Raw genomic sequence first — 23,325 nt, forward strand, 5'->3', positions numbered from 1 at the left:
TAATGAGATTCACAGACAGTTTTATATGGCCTTACTAGGTGTGGTTCGGTGGTTGGTGATGTCATGATGGGCTCAATGGGGTGCTATGAGTCGTGAGAGCTTAAACACTTCTACGTACATTCGGGGAGTTCAGAGCATGGATTGTCTGACTGAAGCTAATGTTTTTACATTGTTTGAAAAGCTATTCTAGTGGGGGGGGGGGGTTAACAGTAGGCCCAACATGCTGTCTGATTAACAGGAATGTGAATAGGCTATTGAAAAAGAAAATGGATGCACTTTAAAGTGTATAATTTGACAAATACCACCAAGGTATGCAATATAACTGTGGAAATACCACAGTTGGTGAAATAACCTCATCTTAAAAACAAACCTATAGATTACAAATGACTCTCAACTGTTTTCTGTAACCAGTTTATACAATTTTCAATCAGTTTAACTTAAAACGTCGCGATGCCTCAGCGAAGGAGACAAACACGTTCTTCGTACGTCATGTATATCGTTTATTGTAAAATTTGAATCACAGTTCTTATGATTATTGTTGTTACATTGTTTTTATAGCTTTATTTTGGTGATTTCGAAAACATATGGTTAAGCCATGTTTCTTGCGGAAGTGTGGAGTTGGCCTGATAACTTTAATCTAAATTGTCTTATGGTTGTTATTGTTTTACTTGCATCACACTGGGATTTTTGCACACAGCGTTGTAATACATTTTTTTTTAAAGATTTGCTGGTTTATCCAGGATGTTTCTGTTTGCGTGTCGTTGCTTTAAGATGTTCTCTGTTCATATTTTGTTTTGTTGCGGTTGCACCCGACTCAAGAGCCGCATGGCTCACCGGGCTATACCTAATAGATGAAAACTTGAAAAAATTAAAAACAAAAACTCGTAACGGTTTGTCGCCATCTACTGGCAAAATAAAGATCGAATGATTTAATTGGTTCAAAATAATTGCTAATTGCTAGCTAAAAAAAAACTATTTAAGCTAAAACTACCAAGTAAGGCCCACTGAGCTACATAGATCTTTTTCAGAAGTGACCTGGCCACAAATGGTAGCTCAACAACGTGGCTTATCACGTGAAAATATATGGCAGCCAAATACTCGATAACGCACGTTTTCTAAATGTGGAGGAAAAAACCGGAGGACCCGGGAGGAAAATCCACATGGACTACTGGGAGAGAGACATGCAAACCCCAAATATCGTGCAGGCGTAACGAAAGAGCACTCAAACAGCGGACAAAACTGTCGCCTGACCTGATGAAACGTTGCCGTCCTCAATGGCCGAGTCGGCGAGTGACTGCCCAGCGTTCGCTCTTGCGCCACTTGAGAAATAGGCCACCCACTGGTTTCTCTCTGCAAGCAGCCACTGAGCAAGTGCTTGAGTCTCTGCCAGCTTGGCCTGAAAAACACAGGTAAAACAAATGAGCCTCTTAAACGTACAACATTGCAGTTATCAATCAATCTGTACTACTAACACCCATGGGATGGGTACCATCAACCCGCTGGAGCAGAGTTCAATTGTTAACCAAGGTCAAAATCAGTGGCGAGTGCCAATATGGACTGCTCCTGGTTCCCCCTCATCGCTTCAGCAACAGGCGCGAACAAACATGGTGAAGTATGGTCAAACACCCCCCACGATCGCAACGGCGTAGGTAGGCCTTCATCCAACAGTCGTTTGAACAAATAACTATTATTGCATCATTATAATACACATTACCACGCTTTATACGGTAACATATTAAGATACAAACATAAGCGAGATATATCGCAGGCTCTGCTGCAATAATGTAAACGTCATTGTTTACCTCTAGGCCTTCCTTTTCACTTAACACGAGCTGAAGGTGTTTCTCTTGCTGGTCGAACAGTATTCCAAGCTCACCTGCAACGTAAACAGCTGGTCAGTCTCAAGTGTGAACACAACGCTTCAGCCGTAGCCAGTCTTTGCCTATTCACACGGTCCAGCAGAGCTCCTAAACTGAGGGCTCGTGGGCCACAACTGGCTCACGAAGGCTTCTCGAAGGGTCCTTTGAGCAATGGGGCTGCCAAGAGATATGGCTCGCCCCGAGACAAAGTGATACAGATTAGCGAGATGAAAGACAAACAAGAGATTGAGATGAGAGCTGTAAACACGATAGAGGATGAGCAACATCATAGTGAGATATATAAGAGAGATAAACAACCGGGAAATAAGAGAGATTAGTGGTCACATGTACAGATGCTAGGAGGTCTAACGTACATGTGTACATGTGACGTATGATGTCATGTGGTACGCCAGCAAATGCTAATTTTATCACGTGGCCCGCCCAAAAATATAGCTAAAGGGGCCTGTGTTACAGTATTTAAGTAGGATACAATTATAAGATTAAGTAACAAATCAGAATCGTTATTTATCTTGGAGAAATCCCATGAACATAAGCATTAATCAGAACAAAATATGCCCTTAGTAATTTAATGCGACTCCATAAATCTGGGAAGTCCATCTCATGAGAGTCTTCAAATAGACGTTACTGAAGTACACGATGAACATTACACCGTTTCACTTTATATAAATGCCATCTCCCGATGTGGTGCAAGCAAGCAATAAATGAAATTGTGTGCGACAAATGTGAATCGTGGAAGCAATTAAGAAGGGTTCTGGTCGCCTTTAAACGTCGGATAAGGAACGAGTTCAATATATATAAAAGAGATGCCATGCTGCAGGGCTAAAGGAGTGGATGGAGACAGAGGAGAGTGGAGAGATGAAAGAATGTCGTGAAACGAGATCAGGACAGTGGATACGACTGGAGAAGAGGCAGATAATAAAATAATACGGGGTTAGAGCAGGGGTCTGCAACCTGCTCCTACGGAGCAGCATGTGGCTCTTTGAATACTGCTTCGTCACGATATTACTGGTAGGAGCCTCCTGGTTACACAAGCCCACGGGATTATTCTGTCCGTCCGTCGGGCTGGGTGGGGAGGGGAGGGTGGGAAGGGGCTGGGTGGGGAGGGGAGGGTGGGAAGGGTGGGGCTATACTCAACGTTTAACCTAATCACGCCGGCTTGTGCCCGCCCTCACAGTCGGGCATATTTGCGGAATACAGCACGCCGCCATTGACCCTGGCCATTGACCGAGCAACCCAACGTTCCTACCAGCTCCCTCCGCAGGAAAGTGTTTACTAAGGCCCACCGTCTCGCATTCACATTGCAGCTCCTGAAATATATTTTTTTTACCGAACTCCAACAAAAAATGCCTCTTCTTGTTAGTTTGGATGCCAACTCCCAGATTAAAACATCCGAGCAGCTGATACCATGCAAATAAGACATTGGGCTTAGAAGAAAATTATCACTGTGCCACCAAGAGTGCTTTACCAATGTTGCTGGCTCCTCCGGGCAGGTTTCTGCACCTCCTTTCAAGCAAATCCAACCGTTCTATAAGCGTCACCCTCTCTTCCATCATGTCGACAAATTTAACCTGCAAGACAAAATTAGCAAAGAAAAATTGAGATGTATTTCATTGCCCCCACTGAACGGGATGCTGTCATGGCGTTATTGTGAGCACACGACTTGCAATCCTGAGGAAGCCGGTTCACTCTCCTGTCACGGCAGTTGAAACAACGTGGCACGTTTCTTAAATCCCTCCACCGCCTCTGTCCACGCGGCGGTATAAATGGTGGGGTAAAGCGTGGGTACTCCTACCTCTTTAAAGACGTCTGATCAAAGTATAACAATTAGACTACAAAGTTCCCTCTAGTGGAGGCCCTTTCGCCCGCAGTGGCGATAAAACAGATGAACTTAACCCTTTCCTGTTCCGAGACATCTGCAAGTGTTAGCGTTCATTTTATTCAGAGAAGCGTCGCGCTTCTCTTTATAAAGAGATTGTACTCACCACAGAGAACTGTAGTGGTATGACTGCACTCTACAGCAGCACGCCTTCCCGCATGGCTTTGTGGGAGCCTCGGTTACCGCTGATGTATGCGTACGTCATCGTACATGTACATCATCGGAATAGGAAAAGGGGCTAACAAACTTTGAGTTCCCTTCAACCAACGTGGTCCAGTAAAACAGAGTACAGCTTCCTCACACTCACCTGCAGCTTCTCCATGTCAGCATGCAAGGCGTCATACACAGATCTCATCACAAATGTGGCGCTTGATTTTTCAGAGATGAATGCGATGTGCTCCACAAGAGCCTTGGCCTTTTCTTTCAGCTTCCCTTCTCTCATCTACAAAAGCAACATCGGCAGCAATGTTCGTGACGGTTTTAAGAATATCATGGGAATATGGTTGTTACATCATTCGCTCACCTTTTTCATTGGTTTTATAAACATTGCTGCCATGCATGGACCGTGGGCAAAGCACAATGTTTAGAGTAAGTTACCGGGCAATCTCAATGACGGAAGGTGAATAAAAGATTGGAAATAAATATGGCCAAGTTCCTTTACACCATCAGATGCAAGTTCAATTATTGTAGGCAGCCAAGATGTAGGTTTAATGTTTGTTACTTACTTGACTAAACGTTTTAAAAGAGCATGGTCGTGCAAACAAAAGCTAACTTTTATCCTATCCACTATCCTTACCAAGACTCTGACAATGGCAGAGTTCAGCAATTGACCATGGCTTAAAAAAAAAAAACCCAAGATGTTTAGCTCGTATTGAAATATTATTCTCTCCAAGCAAGAGATGCCATGAATACATGAAAAAATACCCGAATGAAACAAACACCCAACTGCAGTGTTTCTTGTTTTCCATGAAAATATCTCGCTGAGAAAATCACTCGAGAGATTGAGCATCTTATTTGCAAGGGCATCCACGGTGTCAATTGACGCATCGAAAGCAAACGCATATACACTTTTCGCCGATAACTTATACAGTACACATTCATACAGTGAACATCACACCCAGTTCAACACAAACACACACATGTAGGTAATCAAATGATGCACACTGCCGATTCATACAGAATGCATACTGACTGCAAGTGTTGCACAACGTTATACGTAATGCCGATGGAGAAGTGTCGAATACCTGTGCGTTCATGATCTCTCCCTGCAGCGCTTCAATCACTTTCTTTTCCCGGTGGCTTTCGTGCATCACCTGCTCCATCATCTGAGTCTGCATATGGTATTTCCTGGTGATGGCTTCCATCTCGGGTAAAGCGCGGTCAGATCTTTCGGCCGATTGCCTCACCATCTCCCGCAGACCATCGTTCCCTTGGATCAGCTCCTGGTGTTCCTTCACCTGATCGGTGAGCTACGTCACATCGGTCACAGAAGGGAAGAGCGGCATAACATTTATGAACAAAATTTAAGTAATTTAGAAATTTGATTTTGTTTCTAGACCACAGGGCTAAAAATAAAACACGCAACTTAGATTGCAGCCTGAAATAAACAGAATCTATCAATAAGGCAGTCAGAACTTATGACTTTGTAGGAATTATTCTTCAACGAACATGCCGTGATATATGACCACTCAAGTGACGTAGCATTTGATTGTGGAGGTGGCACGTTTGCACCGAGGTCTGCGGACTAGTGGGCCCCAGGCACCGGGCCTAAGAAGGCGGGGGGGGGGGTCATTTAATTCCGTGCACCAGGACCCTCGTCAACCATGCTATTACGACTGGTACTGAACCCACTGTCATCGGTTAATTGTATAGAATGTCTTTGTAAAAAATTGGCTCGCTTAGTACTCGATGTGAAACGAAACTACAGCCCGATGTGCCGAAGAGAGTGACAACACCTTTCGCTCCAACTCGTCTCTCCTCCACACAGCCTCCTCCAGTCGGAGCTCCATGTTACCATTGGCTTGTTTCTCAGCTTGCAGCTGAACGTTCAGTTCAGCAATCTCGTGTCTCTGCATTTGGGATAACCGGGAGCGTACAACACAGGCGTGGCATACAATAATGCTGCAATGGGCATCACTTGCCGACGCTTTCCCACGTTTTGTAGCAATTAATGGGGAAAACGCCTGCCAAGTCGAAACTCCAAATCGTGAACACACATTGATAATATAATAAAAGCAGCCAAGTCAGTTACATTAATGATGAAAATGTACATCGTCACGAGAAATTGGTGATAGGCGCATTCGCGGTAACTGACCAGCGTTTCTATTGCTGCTTCTTGCTGCTCCACTTGCTCAAGTGTCTGCTGCAACTGCACTACAGTCTTGGTGTAGACAGCTTTTTCTCGCTTCATTTCGCTGCGCAGTTGGGATGTGTCCTGCTTCTGTTCGCTAAACGCCTTTACCTCCTCCTCCAGATTCGTCAAACGTTCCGCCTGTGACACACCCAACGACAATGAACCAGCAAGCGTTTGTAGCCACTGCACGGGGCTTACAAAGTTGTTTCGTTCTCGTATTTTCCCCTTTTTAACATCGAGTTGCAGTATTCATCATCATCATCAGCCACATGGCCAAGGCCAGGTCAGAATCAGAATATTTATTTATACTGGAGAAATCCGATGAGCTATAAAGATCTTTTTCACAGATGTCCAGTAGGGGCAGGTCAAAACACACTCGCTACCGACATTAGCCGTAGTTGGTCATCAGGTCGTCAGGTTAATAGTGCAGTGCTCACATCATGCCATCAATGCTGCCCTGACCTTGGAACATTTTTTTAATATATACAGTAAAACCTTGGATTGCGAGCATAATTCGTTCCAGAAACGTGTTTGTAATCCAAAGCACTCGTATATCAAAGCACTCGTATATCAGATGTGGTCACGTGACGCTCGGCAGACAAAGCGTATACTCGTACTACTCGTATTGCAAGACCTCGCTCGTTTATCAAATTTATATTTATTTAAAAAAATTGCTCGTCTTGCAAAACCCTCGCAGACCAAGTTACTCGCAATCCAAGGTTTTACTGTATAACAATGAATTCCATCCAGTGTTTGCATTCGAATGCTTGTTATTATAAACATCTGGGATCATAGGTCATAGTGGTTGCGAACCGACCGTTGCGATCGAGCCACTGCACCTGATCGTGAAAGTGATCCAAGAGCTCCTCTCGTTCATCCACAAGCTTGGCGATCTGAGCCTTCAGAGACTTGATGAATACATCCTTGTCTTCATCCTTGTCACCGCTGATCGACGTATACATGTTCCCGCCATCCGAGACACCTTTGAATAAAGGACATTAAACATGTTAAGGAGATGGCCGGCTGTATATGGGGTGGGGGGCAGAGCGCTGAACTGTCACCACTAAGTTCCTGGGTTTGAAGCCAGGTAGATGGCTGTGGTGAAACTGGATTCTTGAGTAGAGTGAGTTGATGGTCTAAGCACAGTCACCACAGACTGTACAAAAAAAATCCAATTATGTTCAATTTGGTTCCTCGCTTAATTGGCTACATTCCAATTTGAAATGTTTAAATAACAGTTTGGCTGTCATGTGACAAATATTAATCTGATATGCAAAGTGCTACCCTGTACTATGTGGATCAGAGGTCACTCAAACAAATATCAGAGGCGACTCTTGCGATCCGAATAAATAACTCCATCTCGTGACATGACACAAAAGCACAATGGGGATAAAACTGGGGGAAAATTACATAGCCATGGTAAAAGTGTTGACACTGATAAATAATGTATTTATGATGACAAGTAAATGCCGTGACACACCCGCTTTTGTCTGAAGTCCTCCGACACTGCCCTCAGGGCCTTGTGTTTTCGCGAGGCCGTTTTCATATTCCCGCAGACGCTCCTCCACCTGGGTCATTAATAATTGAAATAAACCTTCACAAACAACCCATCAAATTTTAAAATGCGAGCAATGTGATACGTGGCAAGCACCCGAGCGGGCCACTACAAGAGACGAACAGCTGACATTAGGTCCGTGTGCATTACCTCTTTGAGTCTTAGCTCTGCCCCTTCCAGTTCCTTGGTCTTCACCTGCAATTCTGATTGATGCGTTGTAGAGTCTTGTATGCTGTCCGACAGTTTCTCCATCAGTTCCGCATTCTTTCTAATCGCCTGATCCCTTTCAATCCTGTTCGGGTAGGTCGTTAAATTATAAATCGCACGTTAAAACGCATCTTGCGACTTGCACAAGTGCGAAATTTTACAATGCGCTTTAATTTACATACAAAAGCACTCTGCGATTTTGCACTTATGCAAAGATAAATTCACGTGGTGCCTTAGCAGCATCCAGTACTTTCTTCAGCACTTTATCAATCCGCTGCTGGACGGAGACTTCCCCACACCCTGTCAATCATGGGGATTGTTTGACCATACTTCACCACCCAAGTCAGTGAAGGAGAGGGGGCGCCTAAGACTGGTTAAGTGATCACTCATCAATGATGAAAGCCATGGCTAGGAATTGAACTCAGATAAGAGGTAGATAGCAGAGTGTGCTAACCACTGTGCCACCACCCTTATCTACGTTAAACCTTTAATAATTTATCTGTTTAGAGCATCTAAATACGATCGCATTTCAAGATGATTTATAAATAGGAGAAACATGTCCATGTACAGTTTCAAGAGGATTCATTCATTTGTTTACACAAAAGGGACTTTAGTAACATTCTGCATTTCAGAGGGAATTATAAAAACGTAGGTTCTAGGCGTATATCTATGCACTTCTCAGGAATACCATCCATTTCCATTGAACTTAAAGTTGGAGATTGGCCTATGGTGTGCAGGGATGTAGGGATTCAGTGAGTATTTTTCACCATGGGAGGAACAATGCCAGAGGAGATGGAGGCAATGACAAATGCTGCAATTGTGTACGAGGGTAGGCATGCATTTAGGGATTCATGCAGGAGGTTGTGCATAAAGGTAGATTGTTTTTTAAAGGGTCCTGCATTGAAATATCTGGAAAATGCGTTTCGGAGCTTGTGATATAGGAAGCCGGAGTATCTGGGCAAAACCTAGGCATATAAATGCATACGACTGCAAGGTTTGCTCAGTCAGACTGGTTCAGGAACCCAGTTGCAGTACTCTCCTCTCCCGGCTATCTTATTTCCCAGCAGGGTTGGGAGCATCACTAATTTGCATGATCCACCCAACCCTTGCCTCCCAAGTTTTAGATTACAAGTGTGCACCACCAAGGCCGACTCGTACCACATAACCAACCATCTACTTACTTTATTTTGTACATGTCCATTTTAATTTCACTCCTCTGCTTTTCCAAATTCTTGCATAACTGATCAAAAGAGGAAAGCACACAATGTCAGGACAAAAAACAACAACATTGTACTACAGTGATCCCTCGTTTATCGCGGTTAATGGGGACCGGAACCCCTCGCGATAGGTGAAAATCCGCGAAGTAGGATTGGCCCCCCTAGGAATTTCCGTATATGTGTGTGTGGGTACCAGAATATTTAAAATATGTATATTTATATTTTATATATATATTTTACTTAAATCTATTTCATTATAAAACCTTAATATTATACATTCACTCACTCACATATATTTTACTTAAATCTATTTAATTATAAAACCTTAATATTATACATTCACTCTCTCTCATACGATACGTATTATGGTGTTCTACACTCACCAGTTAATTTCGAACACAACACTAAGATACGCGAGACACAGTTGACAGCGTGAACGAGAGTGGCGAGATACAACAAGGGAAGAAGCTGGGAGAGGATGCGATGATGCGCAGCCAATCAGCTCACGGGATACTGTACATCCACTCGTGCTCTCATTCGTCGATCTCGCGCCGGGAACCAATCACGTGCCTTGTCTGAGTGCCCGTGGGTATGTACAAAGCCTCTGAGAGCGTTTCTCTCTTTGTCTGGCATCCTGGGAAACCATTTCTCTCGCGCATCACGATGAAACAACGCTGCTTTCCGCAATACGGCTGCCGATATGGCGGTATTTTTGAATTTTTATTTTTCGATGAATATTTTTGAAAAATCCGCGATGCACTGAGGCCACGAAACTTGAACCGCGAAGTGGCGAGGGATTACTGTATTTTGCAGATATAATGCAATACGATAATGAAATAATTTGGCGATTATAAAAACAACGTCATGTGTAAAGAGAGTCCCTTAATTCCTGTATCCGAGACTGCGTGCCTAAAATGTTCACGTGTATATTTACACACAGAGTGGACACGTGAGAGTGCTAAGACAGACGCGGTAGTGTCTTCGCGATAAGGATGAACTGCAATGTTAACGGTAAAAACTTGCCAACCTTTCATAGAAACTCATAAACTCTGCAAACCATAAAATTACATTGAGAATTGTTAATACGTTTTTGGGGTGGACGTATGTAAAAAACTTTTTTAACTAGACTAGCATAGCATCTAACCTATGGAATTCTGTAACACAAAACTATCCAGAACATTAGCGTCGGTAGTGCACTTGGGCAGAGTTCAAGTAAACTTAACAACAGAGCATACAATAGTTATAGTATAACAAGCCCGGGAGAGAGGAAGTTAACAAACCTTTTCAAAGTGCTGATGGTGAGCTGCGGCACTGTTGAAAGAAATCTCCAATTCCGCCAAATGACGATGAGAAATTTGCAGTCTGCTGTCCAAGTGGGAGGCCTCATCTAGGATGGCAAAAAGGACGCGCGCAAGGGGATTGAAGCAAAGTCATCTGGTTTGCAATCATTTCAAGTGCAAACAGCACAATTCAGGTGTTGGCTGTGCACAGCAGCAGCGTTCATGAAGTTGAAGTCATCCTACCACGATGCCACATATACTGCCAATATTAAACCGACAGTGGCACACACTGCAATGAGTAATGTGCTTATGTCTAAACATGTAATCATTCAACCCCCCCCCACCACCACCCAGACATTGGATGAACTGTTAGGATTAGGGGCCACAATTCCACTGAAGAATTATTTCTTTATTGTCTAGTTTGCACTGCCCTGTTTGAATTGTTTATCAGCACGTATGAATTTTAGGGTGTTTTTTGTATCTACAGTATTGGCCGAATTGTACGAAATTTGTTTAAATCCTATGCGATTGCTTATTAATGTATAATTCGATGCATGTATCATGAGCTTATGAGGAGATTTAATTAACGAATGATTACATGCCTACTTATCTCTGTGATAAGAAACAAACTGCATGTAAATTGTCGATGTGAAATCAGTGTAATGTAATCCTGAATGTGTAAAAATGTACACGTGTATGCATTGCATTTTAAGAGCAGATGACCCAATTGTTTCATACAGTGGAAGCTAGATATAAGCACATCTATTATACGAACAGTTCTCATAAAATAAACGCATCATTATATTGCAGTGGTGGGGGGAGGGGGAAGGGAAACCTCTGGCACAAGTACACTTCAGAAAAAAAATAACACACGGTCTTTTTCACACGGGGTGTGCTTACACCCAGCTTCTATTGCAGGAGTAGTCGGCAACGAAAATAACAAGGAGCCTTTTTTTTCTAATTCGGTATATATATTTAACAAAAAATAAAACTCAATATTTCAAGAGCCGCAATGTAATGTGAATACAAGGCGGTGGGTTCTTAATAAATAACTGTCACAAAGCAGTCCTTAAACGAGCCGCATGCCGGAGACGCAGGTTGCACAGACCCCTGTTCTACTGCAGTAGCATCGCTGTATTATATGAACGTCCCAAAATTTATACCAAAAATACCTCCAAAGCCATAACAAGGTTCGTGCTGTGCCGTGACTTACTGGTTTTGTCTTGGGCCAAACGTTGTGCATAAGCGAGTTTATCCCACAGTTCAGTGTTTTGTGCAACATATGCCTGAAAAAAAAAGATATAACCAAGTTAAATGGCAATGACGTAATATGATTGTATTAAAAATATTGCAAATTCTGCAGGCAAATCAAATACGTGAAAAAAAAATGCAACACTGTATGTCTCTACCGCAAGTTGTTCTTGTAATTGGGCATACTCCTTCCGGTACGCTTCCTCTTTTTGTGTCTTCTCTTTGTCGTTCTACATTGACAAATGAATCATAAATGGTCATATATATACACAACTAAATGCGGGGGGAAAACGTTTTCCAAAGTGATTCAAATCGCACACGGCCAACCGAAAAGTATCAAAGTTATATAATACCTTTCGCATCGTCTCCGACAGAACTTGTGCTTTATGTTCCTAAACGTACACAAGAATAGACAGAAAAGGTGCACTTGAATTCATTGGTTACACCCGAAGAAGACTCCACGTTTTAAAACACAGGAAAAAAAGCTGTGGGTTTGCAGTCCAATAAGAATCCTTGTTTGTGGCTGCATCCTCAGCATACCAACTGGATGCCAGAGTTATGGAAATGAAGGCCAAAGACATGAATGAACATGTGTGGAAAACCAATGAAACACGTCTTAGTTGCCTCACTCTTCATTTGCCAACTCACACAGGAAACTGACAGGATCATTCGCATAGAAAAATAGCAACTCTAAATGCAGCGCATTGAGTTTGAAGTGCTACCAGCTGTTGAGCCACATCAGAACTCTGACAGGGGGGGGGACAGCTCCCATTTTAGAAACTTTCCTGAACTCAATACAGTATACCCCTACGCAGTCGCCTTGAAAATAGTCACCTAGTGTGGAGCCAGTATGAGTATCAACACAAGGAAATATTTCTTCCGGAGATACTTAACTGTTAGTTAAAATAGCATGCAACACTCCCGGTTACAGTAGCCGATACAATATTACATTGGACCTAAGAAGAAAACAACTCAAGTACCCTTGTAAATGGAGAACACTTACCAAGTTTTTTATCTGTGACATCAGCTGTGTGTTTGCATTGCCACTGGCCTCCAGAGCAGCTGTCAGCTCATGGATTTTCACCTGGTTATTAATCAACCACACACATAAAAAATGTATATTCTTTGGGTCTGTCGATGAAGTCACGTAGATAGGTTCAAAGAAAATAACAAAAAATAACAAAAAAAACTATGATATTTCGATCGCAACACAAGCATTCTTCCTGATGACGACCGCTTGTGTTGCGATCGAAACGTCGTAGTTTTTTTGTTATTTTTTGTTACTTTCTTTGAACCTATCTACGTGACTTTACCGAAAGACCCAAAAAATATGAATTCCTGCAGCCACGAAAGCTTTCAGTCAAGACATTAAAAATATATATCAGCAATGTCACGTAAAATAAATAACAATTGTAAGTATAATTAACATCAAGCCTTCTACCAAAGTTAGTTATGATTCCTAATTGATATTTGGGTTAGATCACACAAGTAAAATGTGTATTACAAACCCTAATTCAATGAATAAAGTTGTGACGTGAACTGATGCGCAAAATTATTACGGCTTCAGCACACTGGTGTGTCGCAGAGCAATTCACAACCATTTACAATCACAAGTATTTCTGAGTGTTACATAAAACAATGTGCAAGCCATACTTCAAGGTCAAGTGAGTTTGTAGGATATCCATTCTTGTCACCATTCAGTCCATTCTGAATGCAACTCAAAGGCTACACACACACACGCAAAATCAAGTTTAAAAAACACGAATTATTGTATAATGTTGCACGAAGATGTTGACTGCAACACTACAAGTCCAAGCACAGATCTGAAGGATGTATAATTGTGGTGGTAAAACAAAGAAAACACGTTGGCCACACCTAATAATAAAAAATATTAGTCAAGCAAAATGTGTCATGCAGTGTTTTAAGAGCCGTGTTAATAAGCCTGCAAGAATTATAGTAATTAAAGAGACATTTTTTTAATACATATATTTATCATAATTCTAACAGACCTGGATGGCTTGTGAGGGACAAGTGCCGATTTCCTGACTCTGTGTCAATCTCTCTGATGTGTCAATCTTGTTGGTTAGCTCGCTGTTATCCCCTGCATCAACCACCTGCGGCATGCAAACATTGTTACGTGTGCTTCAACGTCTTTGGCCACCTAGAAGGATTAAAGAGTACTGTGGTGGCAGGCACAACATGCATTAAGCAATCAAACTCAGTAAGTTAGTCAAACAGCAAGGGTAACAGTGCAGCCCCGAAATTGCTTGCTCACACCACTGCTGGCAGAAAGGGCCTCCACTAAATAAAGCTCTAGCACCTCTTCCACTCAGGCCAGACATCTTGGAAGAGGCAATTAGTTAGTAGACAAAAGCCAATAGTTTATTTTCCACAAGGTTAATAAATGAGAGTGCACATTAATTTTTCTGTAACGGCGAATAACACCCAATTATTTACCGGCAGCTTGTTTGACACCTTCATGTCTTTAGCATGAATGTCCAACACACATCCCTGTAAATATAAAGAACGTTTATAGCAAACCATTTTGCCTGCAAATAATCAGAAAGACGACGTCTGATTTTTGTTCACCAACAACTTCCTAATAGTCCACTTAATGTTGAGATTGATTCACGTGATTCGTATTACGATTCGTATTACGGTCCGTATGGTTGGCTGTCATCTGTAGAGTTATAACAAAAGCAGGGCATTCAATAGCCAATGACTGTATACTGCTGCTGAAGAGTACACTTACCATGGGTCTGCTGGGCAGCAGCTGTACCGCCATCTCTCCAGGCATAGCTGGGGCAGCCCGATTATTCGATCGTCCTCTTTCGTCACCCATAAACTGCAAAGTAAACAAAATTGCCGCTAAATTTCAATAATTAACCTTTTGCAACCAATATTACGGTTCGTAATTGATTTTTCGGTTAGATCGTACAAGTGCAAGTGAGACGCATATGGTAAACCCTCCTCCACCCATCACAGACAATTAATATAATTGCCCACTGTTGTTAGATTTCTCTCACATGAAAGCCTGCCTTCGAAAAGCAACAGGCAGTGATGACAAGAAAAGTGCAAACGCATCATGCATATATATTAATCAGTAATCCTTTCAGCAAACATGTCTTCAGTCCTGCCAGATGCTGCAGCTGCCTGTGACATGACAAATTCCACATTCCAGTGTGACTTTTACTAGCTTTTGAAATGCCTTTCTATTTCTGTTGAAAGATGCTTAAACTTTACTATCTGCCTCATGTCAAGCAAACAATCATATCTGACCAAAACCAAGTTCAACTGGGAGTACTAAAGCAATGGCAAGTACACACAATGCAGCCATTGGAGAGAAGCAAATATCGATTGTCATGTGGGCACTGAAGTGTTTATCAATGTGTAATTACTGTACATTTAAAAAAGGAAAACAGGATGCCAAGAAAGCATGTGACAATTCAACAGTTTGTCCCAGCTAAATCTATCCCTGACAAAGTGGTAAAAAATAATAAACCCTTCCAAGGCGTATGGTTGGCTGTCATCTGTCGAGTTATAACTATGACCCATTGAATAACTATAGAACGAGTGAATTAAATGATTATTTAATGTATCAATACATTTTCAATAATCATGAGAAAACTAGCAAAAAATGCATAGAATTTGCATAGTGGTGGGTGTGCACTGCCACGAGTTTCTAATGTTTAGAGACGAGATGTCTAGCATCGACCAATTTAGCCTGGCTGGACAAAAAAATCAGTATTTGTTCTAGAACGTATTAATCAATTGCATTGCAGAATCTTTTCAGCACTCCTCACCTGGTTAAACGAAGTATTCATCAGCTACTTCATCCCATGACCAAACTGCCGGGACATTCACAGGGTCTCCTTTGCAGCCGACAGCCGATCTCAACGTGCTTGGCACCTGCTGAAATGAGGAAATTAGATGAACGCTAAAACCCTGACACACATCCAACCATCTTCTTGGTTCTTTCGGTAAAGTCACATAGAAGGGAAGCAACAAAACAATAAAAATAAAACACAACAAAACAACTCTCACGACGCTTCAGCCACAACGTGACTTTACCGAAAGAACCAAGAAGATGAATCCCTGCAGTCACGAAAGCTTTCAATCGAAACACATCCAACCAGTCACACTTAGAGTGGCCTCACACATCTCCCTTATAAGACATCGTGAACCTATGATTAAATAAAGGACAAAATAGTACCGGATCCTAGACTCCATGGCTAAATTTCTGCAGATAATGAAATGCAATGATCTGCAGGAGGAAGTACAGCAAGTAGATTCAGGCTCAAGATTGGCTACCAAACTAGACACCATGGCCATGGCCATCCTGCAGGAGAAGAAGCTCATTGTGCTTGTAGGAGGCAGTACAGCAAGCAACCATTGGGTTGGATACAAGTTGAGCCCTCTGGGCTTATAAATCTTCCTTTTTTAAAATAAGTAACACGATGCATGCCAACTGGTTAAATAAAGGACATTTTCGAGTAACCGTTTTCACACCACAACTTCTCACATGAGTCCCCGCTGGGCTCTCTTTTGTTGGAAATTAGAAACACCAATACCCTGTAAAAATGGTTAAAGGATGTATTTGTCAGTTACTTGACTCCCATCACTGCATTGCATGGCCTGAGGAAGAAGCTTAATACGCTGTATGATGCTGTACAGCAAATAGCTAATCGGTCAAGGACAAGCTGGGCCTTCTGACCTCACATATATCCCTTTATAAAGATTATTAATTATTCATCCCAATGCTATGCTACCTGGTTGAATAAAGTTAAACGATTACAGCTACTTGACCTGTAGCCAATCAGCTATATTTTCACAGATTTCAACTCGCTGGAATTAAACATTCTCAATGACCTAAGAATGTTTAAAAACTGAATTAATGTCAACTCCTTAACTCAACAGGCACTGGACTGGGCAATTTTAGCTCAAATATCTCACTTGTTGGAAATGATCTAAATGCTTTTGCAATACCCCTCCATGAAAAAATCAACAGAAAGTTCACCATTGAGATGTTATATCTCACGAACATCCCAACGTTTGGAATATATATTACACGATATATAACACTTTCATTTGCAGAACATGTTGCGCACACAGTTCTTGAATTATGTAACTCTAGCGTTGTTATGCATCAATGCAAATATTCTTTGGTTCTTTCAGTAAAGTCACGTAGACAAAAAAATAAAGGAATAAAATAAAATAAAAATTATAACAAAAAAAATACTACTTGTTTTCTATTCACTTTTTATTATTATTATTCTTTTCTATCTAAGTGACTTTACCGAAAGAACAAAAATTATGAATTCCTGCAGTCACGAAAGTTTTAAATCAATGCAAATACCCACGGCTCACAACAGAGTCGGCGCAAGGCATCTTAAGGATGTTTATGGTAAAGTGGGAATGCCCACATCTCACAGGGACCAGTTACCGATAGCTCCTTGACCACACAGATAATCGGTTGACTCCCCTCCGGTTCAACACATAATCCCCAAGGCCCTGTCAAGTGATTAAATACCAACAATATATAACTTGACCACACAATAGCACACTTTCCCTGTAGCTCACAGATCTTCCTTGTGGAAGTTCATTCCCCAAGGCCCTATAAAGTGATTAAACAAAGGCCCCGTCAAGTGGTTAAATAAAGGCCCCGTTAAGTAGCTCCATAAAATGCCAGTCGGACGGTTAAATAAAGGCCCTTTCAAGTGGTTAAATAAAGGCCCGGTCAGATGGTTAAATAAAGGCACGGTCAGATGGTTAAATAAAGGCCCGGTCAGGCGGTTAAATAAAGGTCCCGGTCAGATGGTTAAATAAAGGCCGGGGTCAGGTATTTAAATAAAGGCCCGGTCAAGTGGTTAAATAAAGGCCCTTTCAAGTGGTTAAATAAAGGCCCGGTCAGGTGGTTAAATAAAGGCCCGGTCAAGGGACTGGTAAAAGCCACCAATGTCAACTCCGTGACACCGCCAACCACGACCACCCTCACCGCCTCGACCCAACCACTCCCCCCACGTTGTCCAACACGGAACCTCCACGTAGATCAAAACTTCACGCATCAAACATCAGCCGTGGTTCTCACCACCTCCGTACGACAGCCCCGGTAAATACGCAGGCAGGCAGGCAAACAAACACGATTTATTTTCAAAATGAGTTAGGATAAGAAGAGCGATGATAATGTTTGCGCGGTAGAGTTTACCTGCAATCACCACCACCCTGCCCCACGCAGACTACGTCCGCTCGGCGGAGGCTCAGCTGTTGATGTCGCTCGCGCCGACGTCATCGTGAAGGACGTCTTGTCATGAAAGTTTTTTTTTCTTCTTGCAATTAAGCGTTTCGACTTACGTCGTATCCTGATTTAAAATACAAAAAAAGATTTAAAACGAGCGCGTAATTGAAATTAGTTTTTATTTGCAGCTGATAAAAAAAAGTGGGAAAAACCCGGAGCTCTCTGCCGGAAGTGAAAGGATGTCCGCGAGCCGATGGAATGAACCTCTTCCGGAAGATATCTTCCTGAACTTGAAGATCTCTTCCTGAACTGGAAGATATCTTCCTAAACTGGAAGATATCTTCCTAAACTGGAAGATATCTTCCTGAACTGGAAGATATCTTCCTGAACTGGAAGATCTCTTCCTGAACTTGAAGATCTCTTCCTGAACTGGAAGATATCTTCCTAAACTGGAAGATATCTTCCTAAACTGGAAGATATCTTCCTGAACTGGAAGATCTCTTCCTGAACTGGAAGATATCTTCCTGAACTGGAAGATCTCTTCCTGAACTGGAAGATATCTTCCTGAACTGGAAGATCTCTTCCTGAACTGGAAGATATCTTCCTAAACTGGAAGATATCTTCCTAAACTGGAAGATATCTTCTTGAACTGGAAGATATCTTCCTGAACTGGAAGATATCTTCTTGAACTGGAAGATATCTTCCTAAACTGGAAGATATCTTCCTAAACTGGAAGATATCTTCCTGAACTGGAAGATATCTTCCTAAACTGGAAGATATCTTCCTGAACTTGAAGATATCTTCCTGAACTTGAAGATATATTTCAGAACTGTAAGATCTCTTCCTAAACTGGAAGATATCTTCCTGAACTGGAAGGTCTTTTCAATTTAAAGCTTTCCTGACTGCAGGGATTCATATTCTTGGTTCTTTCGGTAAAGTCACGTAGAAGGGAAATAATAAAGTAATAAAATATAAAAAATAAAATTCTCAGGTGTGAAATCCAAAAGTTAGACCCCCCCTCTAATATGACTTCACAAAGCTCTGCCCCCCCCCTTAAAAAAACATGCTTCAAATCGCTTTAAACTATTGTCATTGTAGTGCGTATTTAATATGGCGCTGCACTCTGATGTTGTAGGAGAAATCATGTATTAAAAAGTCTATTTAATTAAGTAGAACGTGTTGTCTATATTTATTTAAAGTTGTGCATTTTGATGTGACGTCAAATTTCTCAAACCCATACTCTTATAACACGTTCCTTCAGAGTGGGCAGGTAGGAACTTGGTTGGACAGCGCATTCTTGCACGACAGACAAATATACACGACAGACAGACAAATCATCCCTGGTGGGCAGTGTGGAACCTGTTGTTCCTACCTGTATAAGCGCACACCTTTATCTGCGATGAACGCTGCACTTCCCGTTGTTTTCATGCAGGGGGCGCTGCAAACCTATACGCCCCCTGCATGAACGACGGAGGCGCAGGGACAGACGTTCGATCACGTTGGAATCGATCTGCAGACGGCGGTCTTCTCGCACGGATTGCAGCTCTGTGTCGCCTTATCTCGATCCCGCAATCCCAAACAGGTGAAATTCCGCATCGAACCGAACCCCCAGCAAGGCCATCTACTTAACGACGAGAGAAAATTCACACGAAATGTCCTTTTCGATTAAGTCTTCCAGATGTAAAATGAAAAAAGATTTTGATGAAGAAATACAATTATCTCATTCAAAACATAACACAATTCAAAGATGTTTCATTTTAAAACTTCTAAACGGAACATCGGGTGCTTGCGTGAATGCATCGTTCGTGTGCAATTTTTTGTGACTTTCCTGGCCCAAGGCCGGAAATGGTTGTGAAGGGCGCCACAGCCTCCAAATGCAACTGCTTATGAGGATTCATATTCGTAGGTTTTTTCGGTAAAGTCACGTAGGTAAAACATTTAAATTAATAAAAGTAAAATAAAAATCACGACGTTTCGGAGGCAACACAAGCTTCCGTCTTCAGGTGGAACAGTCACAGCACGATAGCTGTATCAAGTGATACAGGTGATACAGCTATCGTGCTGTGACTGTTCCACCATGCTTGAGGGTTTCCAGAGTGAGTGGGCGGGGGACGAGAGTTGGGGGGGGGAGAGCTTGTGCAGCGTAAACAGCATGGGCAGGGCAGCCAGTCAGCCAATGGGGGGGAGGGAGGGGGTAGAGATAGGGGGAGAGAGTGGGGGTAGAGGAGACAATGGGGGAGTTGGGAGGAGGACTGTGGGTACACAGCATGGGCGTGGAGACAATGGGGGAGATGAGAGCTTATGCAATGTAAACAGCATGGGCGGGGCAGCCAAATCAAGTCATGACCCAAAGTGGTTGATGACATCTTTCCAATGATTGCTGCGTTTAAAACCATCGTCTCGTTTGAAATTGTTTCTGTCTGTACATATTGATGGATTCGTGAACGACTGGCTATCAAAAATGATTAACCTATTTCTTGTGGAAAGGTGATTTTTATAAACAAAAGAAGCAGCAATGGGCTCTCCCTTGTCTCCTGTGATTGCGAATTTGTACATGGAAGAGTTTTCAGCAAATGCAATCGCTTCAAGCATACTAAAACCCTCTGCTTGGTTTAGATGTGTGGATGAAACACTGGTGGCCTGGCCACACGGCAAATACAATTGTAATAATCCTTCAGGAGACGGCTTCGGAATCAGTCCTTTTATTTCCACTCCACAATACACTTTGCTCACTCACTCTCCGTTGCTGGCAGACAACGGAGAGAGGACAGACTACGCACTAAGTCCCCACCGCGCACGTAGCAACCCGAGCCCCCGTCCGCGCGTGACCCTGCTCTTGTCAGTTTCAGTCTGCTCCCGATCGTTCTCTCTCACTCGCTCTTAATACCTTCGTCACGTGGTTCCCCCAGCCAATCGTTCATGGACAGCTTCGGCCATTCTCGATGGTTCCCTGTCAATCCCGGGACCACGCCCCTCATCCGGCTCCCCATTAGCTGGGGCCCCGAATGGCTAGGCCAATCACTCCTGATGACCTGTCGTGATGACGCATGGGCCATGGTCCCTATCTCAACCCTTATTGGCTACAAGCAGGACCGGCAAGCCAATCCCCACGTGAACCCTCTATGGCTGTTATTACACAATTAACGAAATTCCAAATCATCTCAACTCGCAAAAACCCGTCCATCCAGTTCACCATGCAAGTTGACCGAACTCTCCCATTTGTGAATATTCTGTTCTAGCGGCCGAAATTGTAAAATAACACACAGCTTTTACCGAAAGAAAACGCACATTGAAGCCTATCTGAATGCAGAGTTACACCATCACCCCGCATAGAAATCCTCTCTCATCAAGACGCTCATACATCGGGCTAAGAAAGTGTTAGATGGTGATAGTGAGAAGTGAAATTAAACATGTTAAAGCAGCGATGCAATTGCACGGTTACAACGATGCACGGATTAACAGGGCACTGAATGTCAAAACCAAACCAAATATCACCAGAGTTGAAACTGCCCAAGTAATTAAAACTATTAAAATACCGTACATTGCAGGAGTAACTGGTAAACTAGTCAGATTTTTGGAAAAACAAAACAACCGAGTCAAATTTGGCACGGTACATAAAATACATAAACTAATATCTGGTACTAAATATGTATTACCGAAGCTATCAACAGAAGGTGTGTACCGGGTTAATTGCATTTGTGGAAAATGCTATGTTTTGCAGACAGGACGAATGATCAGCATGAGACTAAAAGAACACCAACGGAATACTAAATACTCCCAAACACAACTGTCGGCAGTGGCAAAACACGCGTGCCAACAAGGACACTCAATTGATTTTGATGATGTTGAAGTTCTGTGCAAAAACTAGTTACTACTGGCCAAGACTAATTAGAGAATCTGTTGCAAGAGATTTTTGTTTAACCGTTCGGATAGCTACAGGCTTCGTGCTGCTTGGAAGCGAATCATAAAATAACACATTGTTTTAAATGCATGGCCTTAAAGGTCACCATTCGTCAATGGGGATTACCTGGACGCAGACAATAACAGGTACAGTACTGCTATTTTATTGCACGCAAATGCCAGGGATACAAGAACAATGTGCATGCATAATGTGCATGAATAACGTATCAGCAATGGATACCCATTGCAATTTATGTGCATTAATTAATCCCCCCCCCCCTTCGCGCGTGAAGGGCTCACAAGTGACGTAATCACATCTATCATTCTATTTAAAAAACGAAACAGGAGTATTTCTCCACAAATCTGGCTGTCCACCTGATTGATGATGCTAGTTGTAATTACTGGCGAATTGTCGTACTCGGATTGTAAATATTGTGAAATTTTCTCCCCAACACACTGGTGCTGTACTCGTAACGAATTGACATATTCTGTTTACTTGACAAACTTTACTAATTGGCCGTGTCGGGTGGTGGCGGGTTTAACGACACATTCATATTATGTTCTAGATTTGAAGCTTTCGTGACTGCAAGGATTCATATTCTTAGGTTTTTTCGGTAAAGTCACGTAGGTAAAAAATTTAAATTAATAAAAGTAAAATAAAAATAAAATAAAAATCACGACGTTTCGGAGGCAACACAAGCCTCCGTCTGATACAGCTATCGTGCTGTGACGGTTCCACCTGAAGACGGAGGCTTGTGTTGCCTCCGAAACGTCGTGATTTTCATTTTATTTTACTTTTATTAATTTTAATTTTTTACCTACGTGACTTTACCGAAAAAACCTAAGAATATTTATATTATGGATTTAGCAGTTAACCCGCATGGGTTTCAAGGAAGCCAATAACATAAACGAATCTTCGAACCGGTCCTGGGCCTTCCGTAGGTCGATTCGGCCTCAAATGAGTACCTGGTGCTATGTGTAAACATCTCCACGGGGGAGACAAAGGCGGCCGTGCGTGATGCTGGCCACCTACCACCCTCAAAATGTTTCAGTTTGGTGTTTTAACATCTTAACACCTGTTTTATTGCCAGAAAGGGTAAAACCTATTCTTATAACGAGGTCTGAATTCATCTGTAATGAAGTGGGCACTGATAAGGGGTTGACAGGTACGGATAAGTAATATTGTAATTAGGTAAAGGTGCAGCCCTGAAATGTCGTGCTGGTGATAGAGGCCCCATTTGAGAGATCTCTAGAGAGCCCCTCTGGAGGGTATGTTGGCCTGCTCGACCATGCTGGTCAGACATCTTGAAAGTGGGTGGGAGTATCCACACGTAGACCTTTGACCTTGCAATCCACTTATGGTCGACAATTTATATTGCAGAGACAGAATGGTTTAAGAAACAAGTCCGTTCTACCAACTGCCACGCCGAAAGATTGAACCGGCGACCTCTGGATTACATTCCATAACAACTACATCCTTAACCTTTAATACTAACCTTTAATACTAATGATTGTAAACCACATCAAGAAATAAACACTCACAAATGATGGGGGGAAAACAACCTTAAGGT

General features: G+C 42.4%; 1 protein-coding gene across 8 annotated transcripts in view; it reads right to left on the bottom strand.

Annotated features, from left to right (window-relative positions):
* Window positions 1-18,090, bottom strand: part of LOC144724296 (golgin subfamily A member 2-like) — a 21,576-nt gene extending 3,486 nt beyond the window's left edge. Inside the window, exons 1-22 of one of the 8 annotated variants that reach the window (XM_078603298.1) lie at window positions 17,825-18,048; window positions 15,423-15,528; window positions 14,372-14,464; window positions 14,077-14,130; window positions 13,629-13,733; window positions 13,273-13,344; window positions 12,623-12,703; window positions 11,973-12,011; window positions 11,778-11,849; window positions 11,582-11,654; window positions 10,369-10,475; window positions 9,053-9,111; window positions 7,815-7,956; window positions 7,590-7,677; window positions 6,949-7,091; window positions 6,071-6,247; window positions 5,712-5,825; window positions 5,001-5,225; window positions 4,064-4,198; window positions 3,346-3,448; window positions 1,803-1,876; window positions 1,252-1,396 (exon numbers count right to left, since the gene is read on the bottom strand). In XM_078603298.1, coding sequence (XP_078459424.1) covers window positions 1,252-1,396; window positions 1,803-1,876; window positions 3,346-3,448; window positions 4,064-4,198; window positions 5,001-5,225; window positions 5,712-5,825; window positions 6,071-6,247; window positions 6,949-7,091; window positions 7,590-7,677; window positions 7,815-7,956; window positions 9,053-9,111; window positions 10,369-10,475; window positions 11,582-11,654; window positions 11,778-11,849; window positions 11,973-12,011; window positions 12,623-12,703; window positions 13,273-13,344; window positions 13,629-13,733; window positions 14,077-14,130; window positions 14,372-14,464; window positions 15,423-15,443 — 2,122 coding nt within the window. In that variant the 5' untranslated portion in view covers window positions 15,444-15,528; window positions 17,825-18,048. Of the gene's footprint in view, window positions 1-1,251; window positions 1,397-1,802; window positions 1,877-3,345; window positions 3,449-4,063; window positions 4,199-5,000; window positions 5,226-5,711; window positions 5,826-6,070; window positions 6,248-6,948; window positions 7,092-7,589; window positions 7,678-7,814; window positions 7,957-9,052; window positions 9,112-10,368; window positions 10,476-11,581; window positions 11,655-11,777; window positions 11,850-11,972; window positions 12,012-12,622; window positions 12,704-13,272; window positions 13,345-13,628; window positions 13,734-14,076; window positions 14,131-14,371; window positions 14,465-15,422; window positions 15,532-17,824 lie in introns of all 8 variants that reach the window. The other 7 variants (XM_078603297.1, XM_078603301.1, XM_078603300.1 and 4 more) reach the window with 7 other exon arrangements.
* Between the last annotated feature and the right edge of the window lie 5,235 nt (window positions 18,091-23,325).

This window comes from Lampetra planeri, chromosome 20 (assembly GCF_965212315.1).
Source record: "Lampetra planeri chromosome 20, kcLamPlan1.2.h2, whole genome shotgun sequence".
NCBI classification, from domain to species: domain Eukaryota; kingdom Metazoa; phylum Chordata; class Hyperoartia; order Petromyzontiformes; family Petromyzontidae; genus Lampetra; species Lampetra planeri.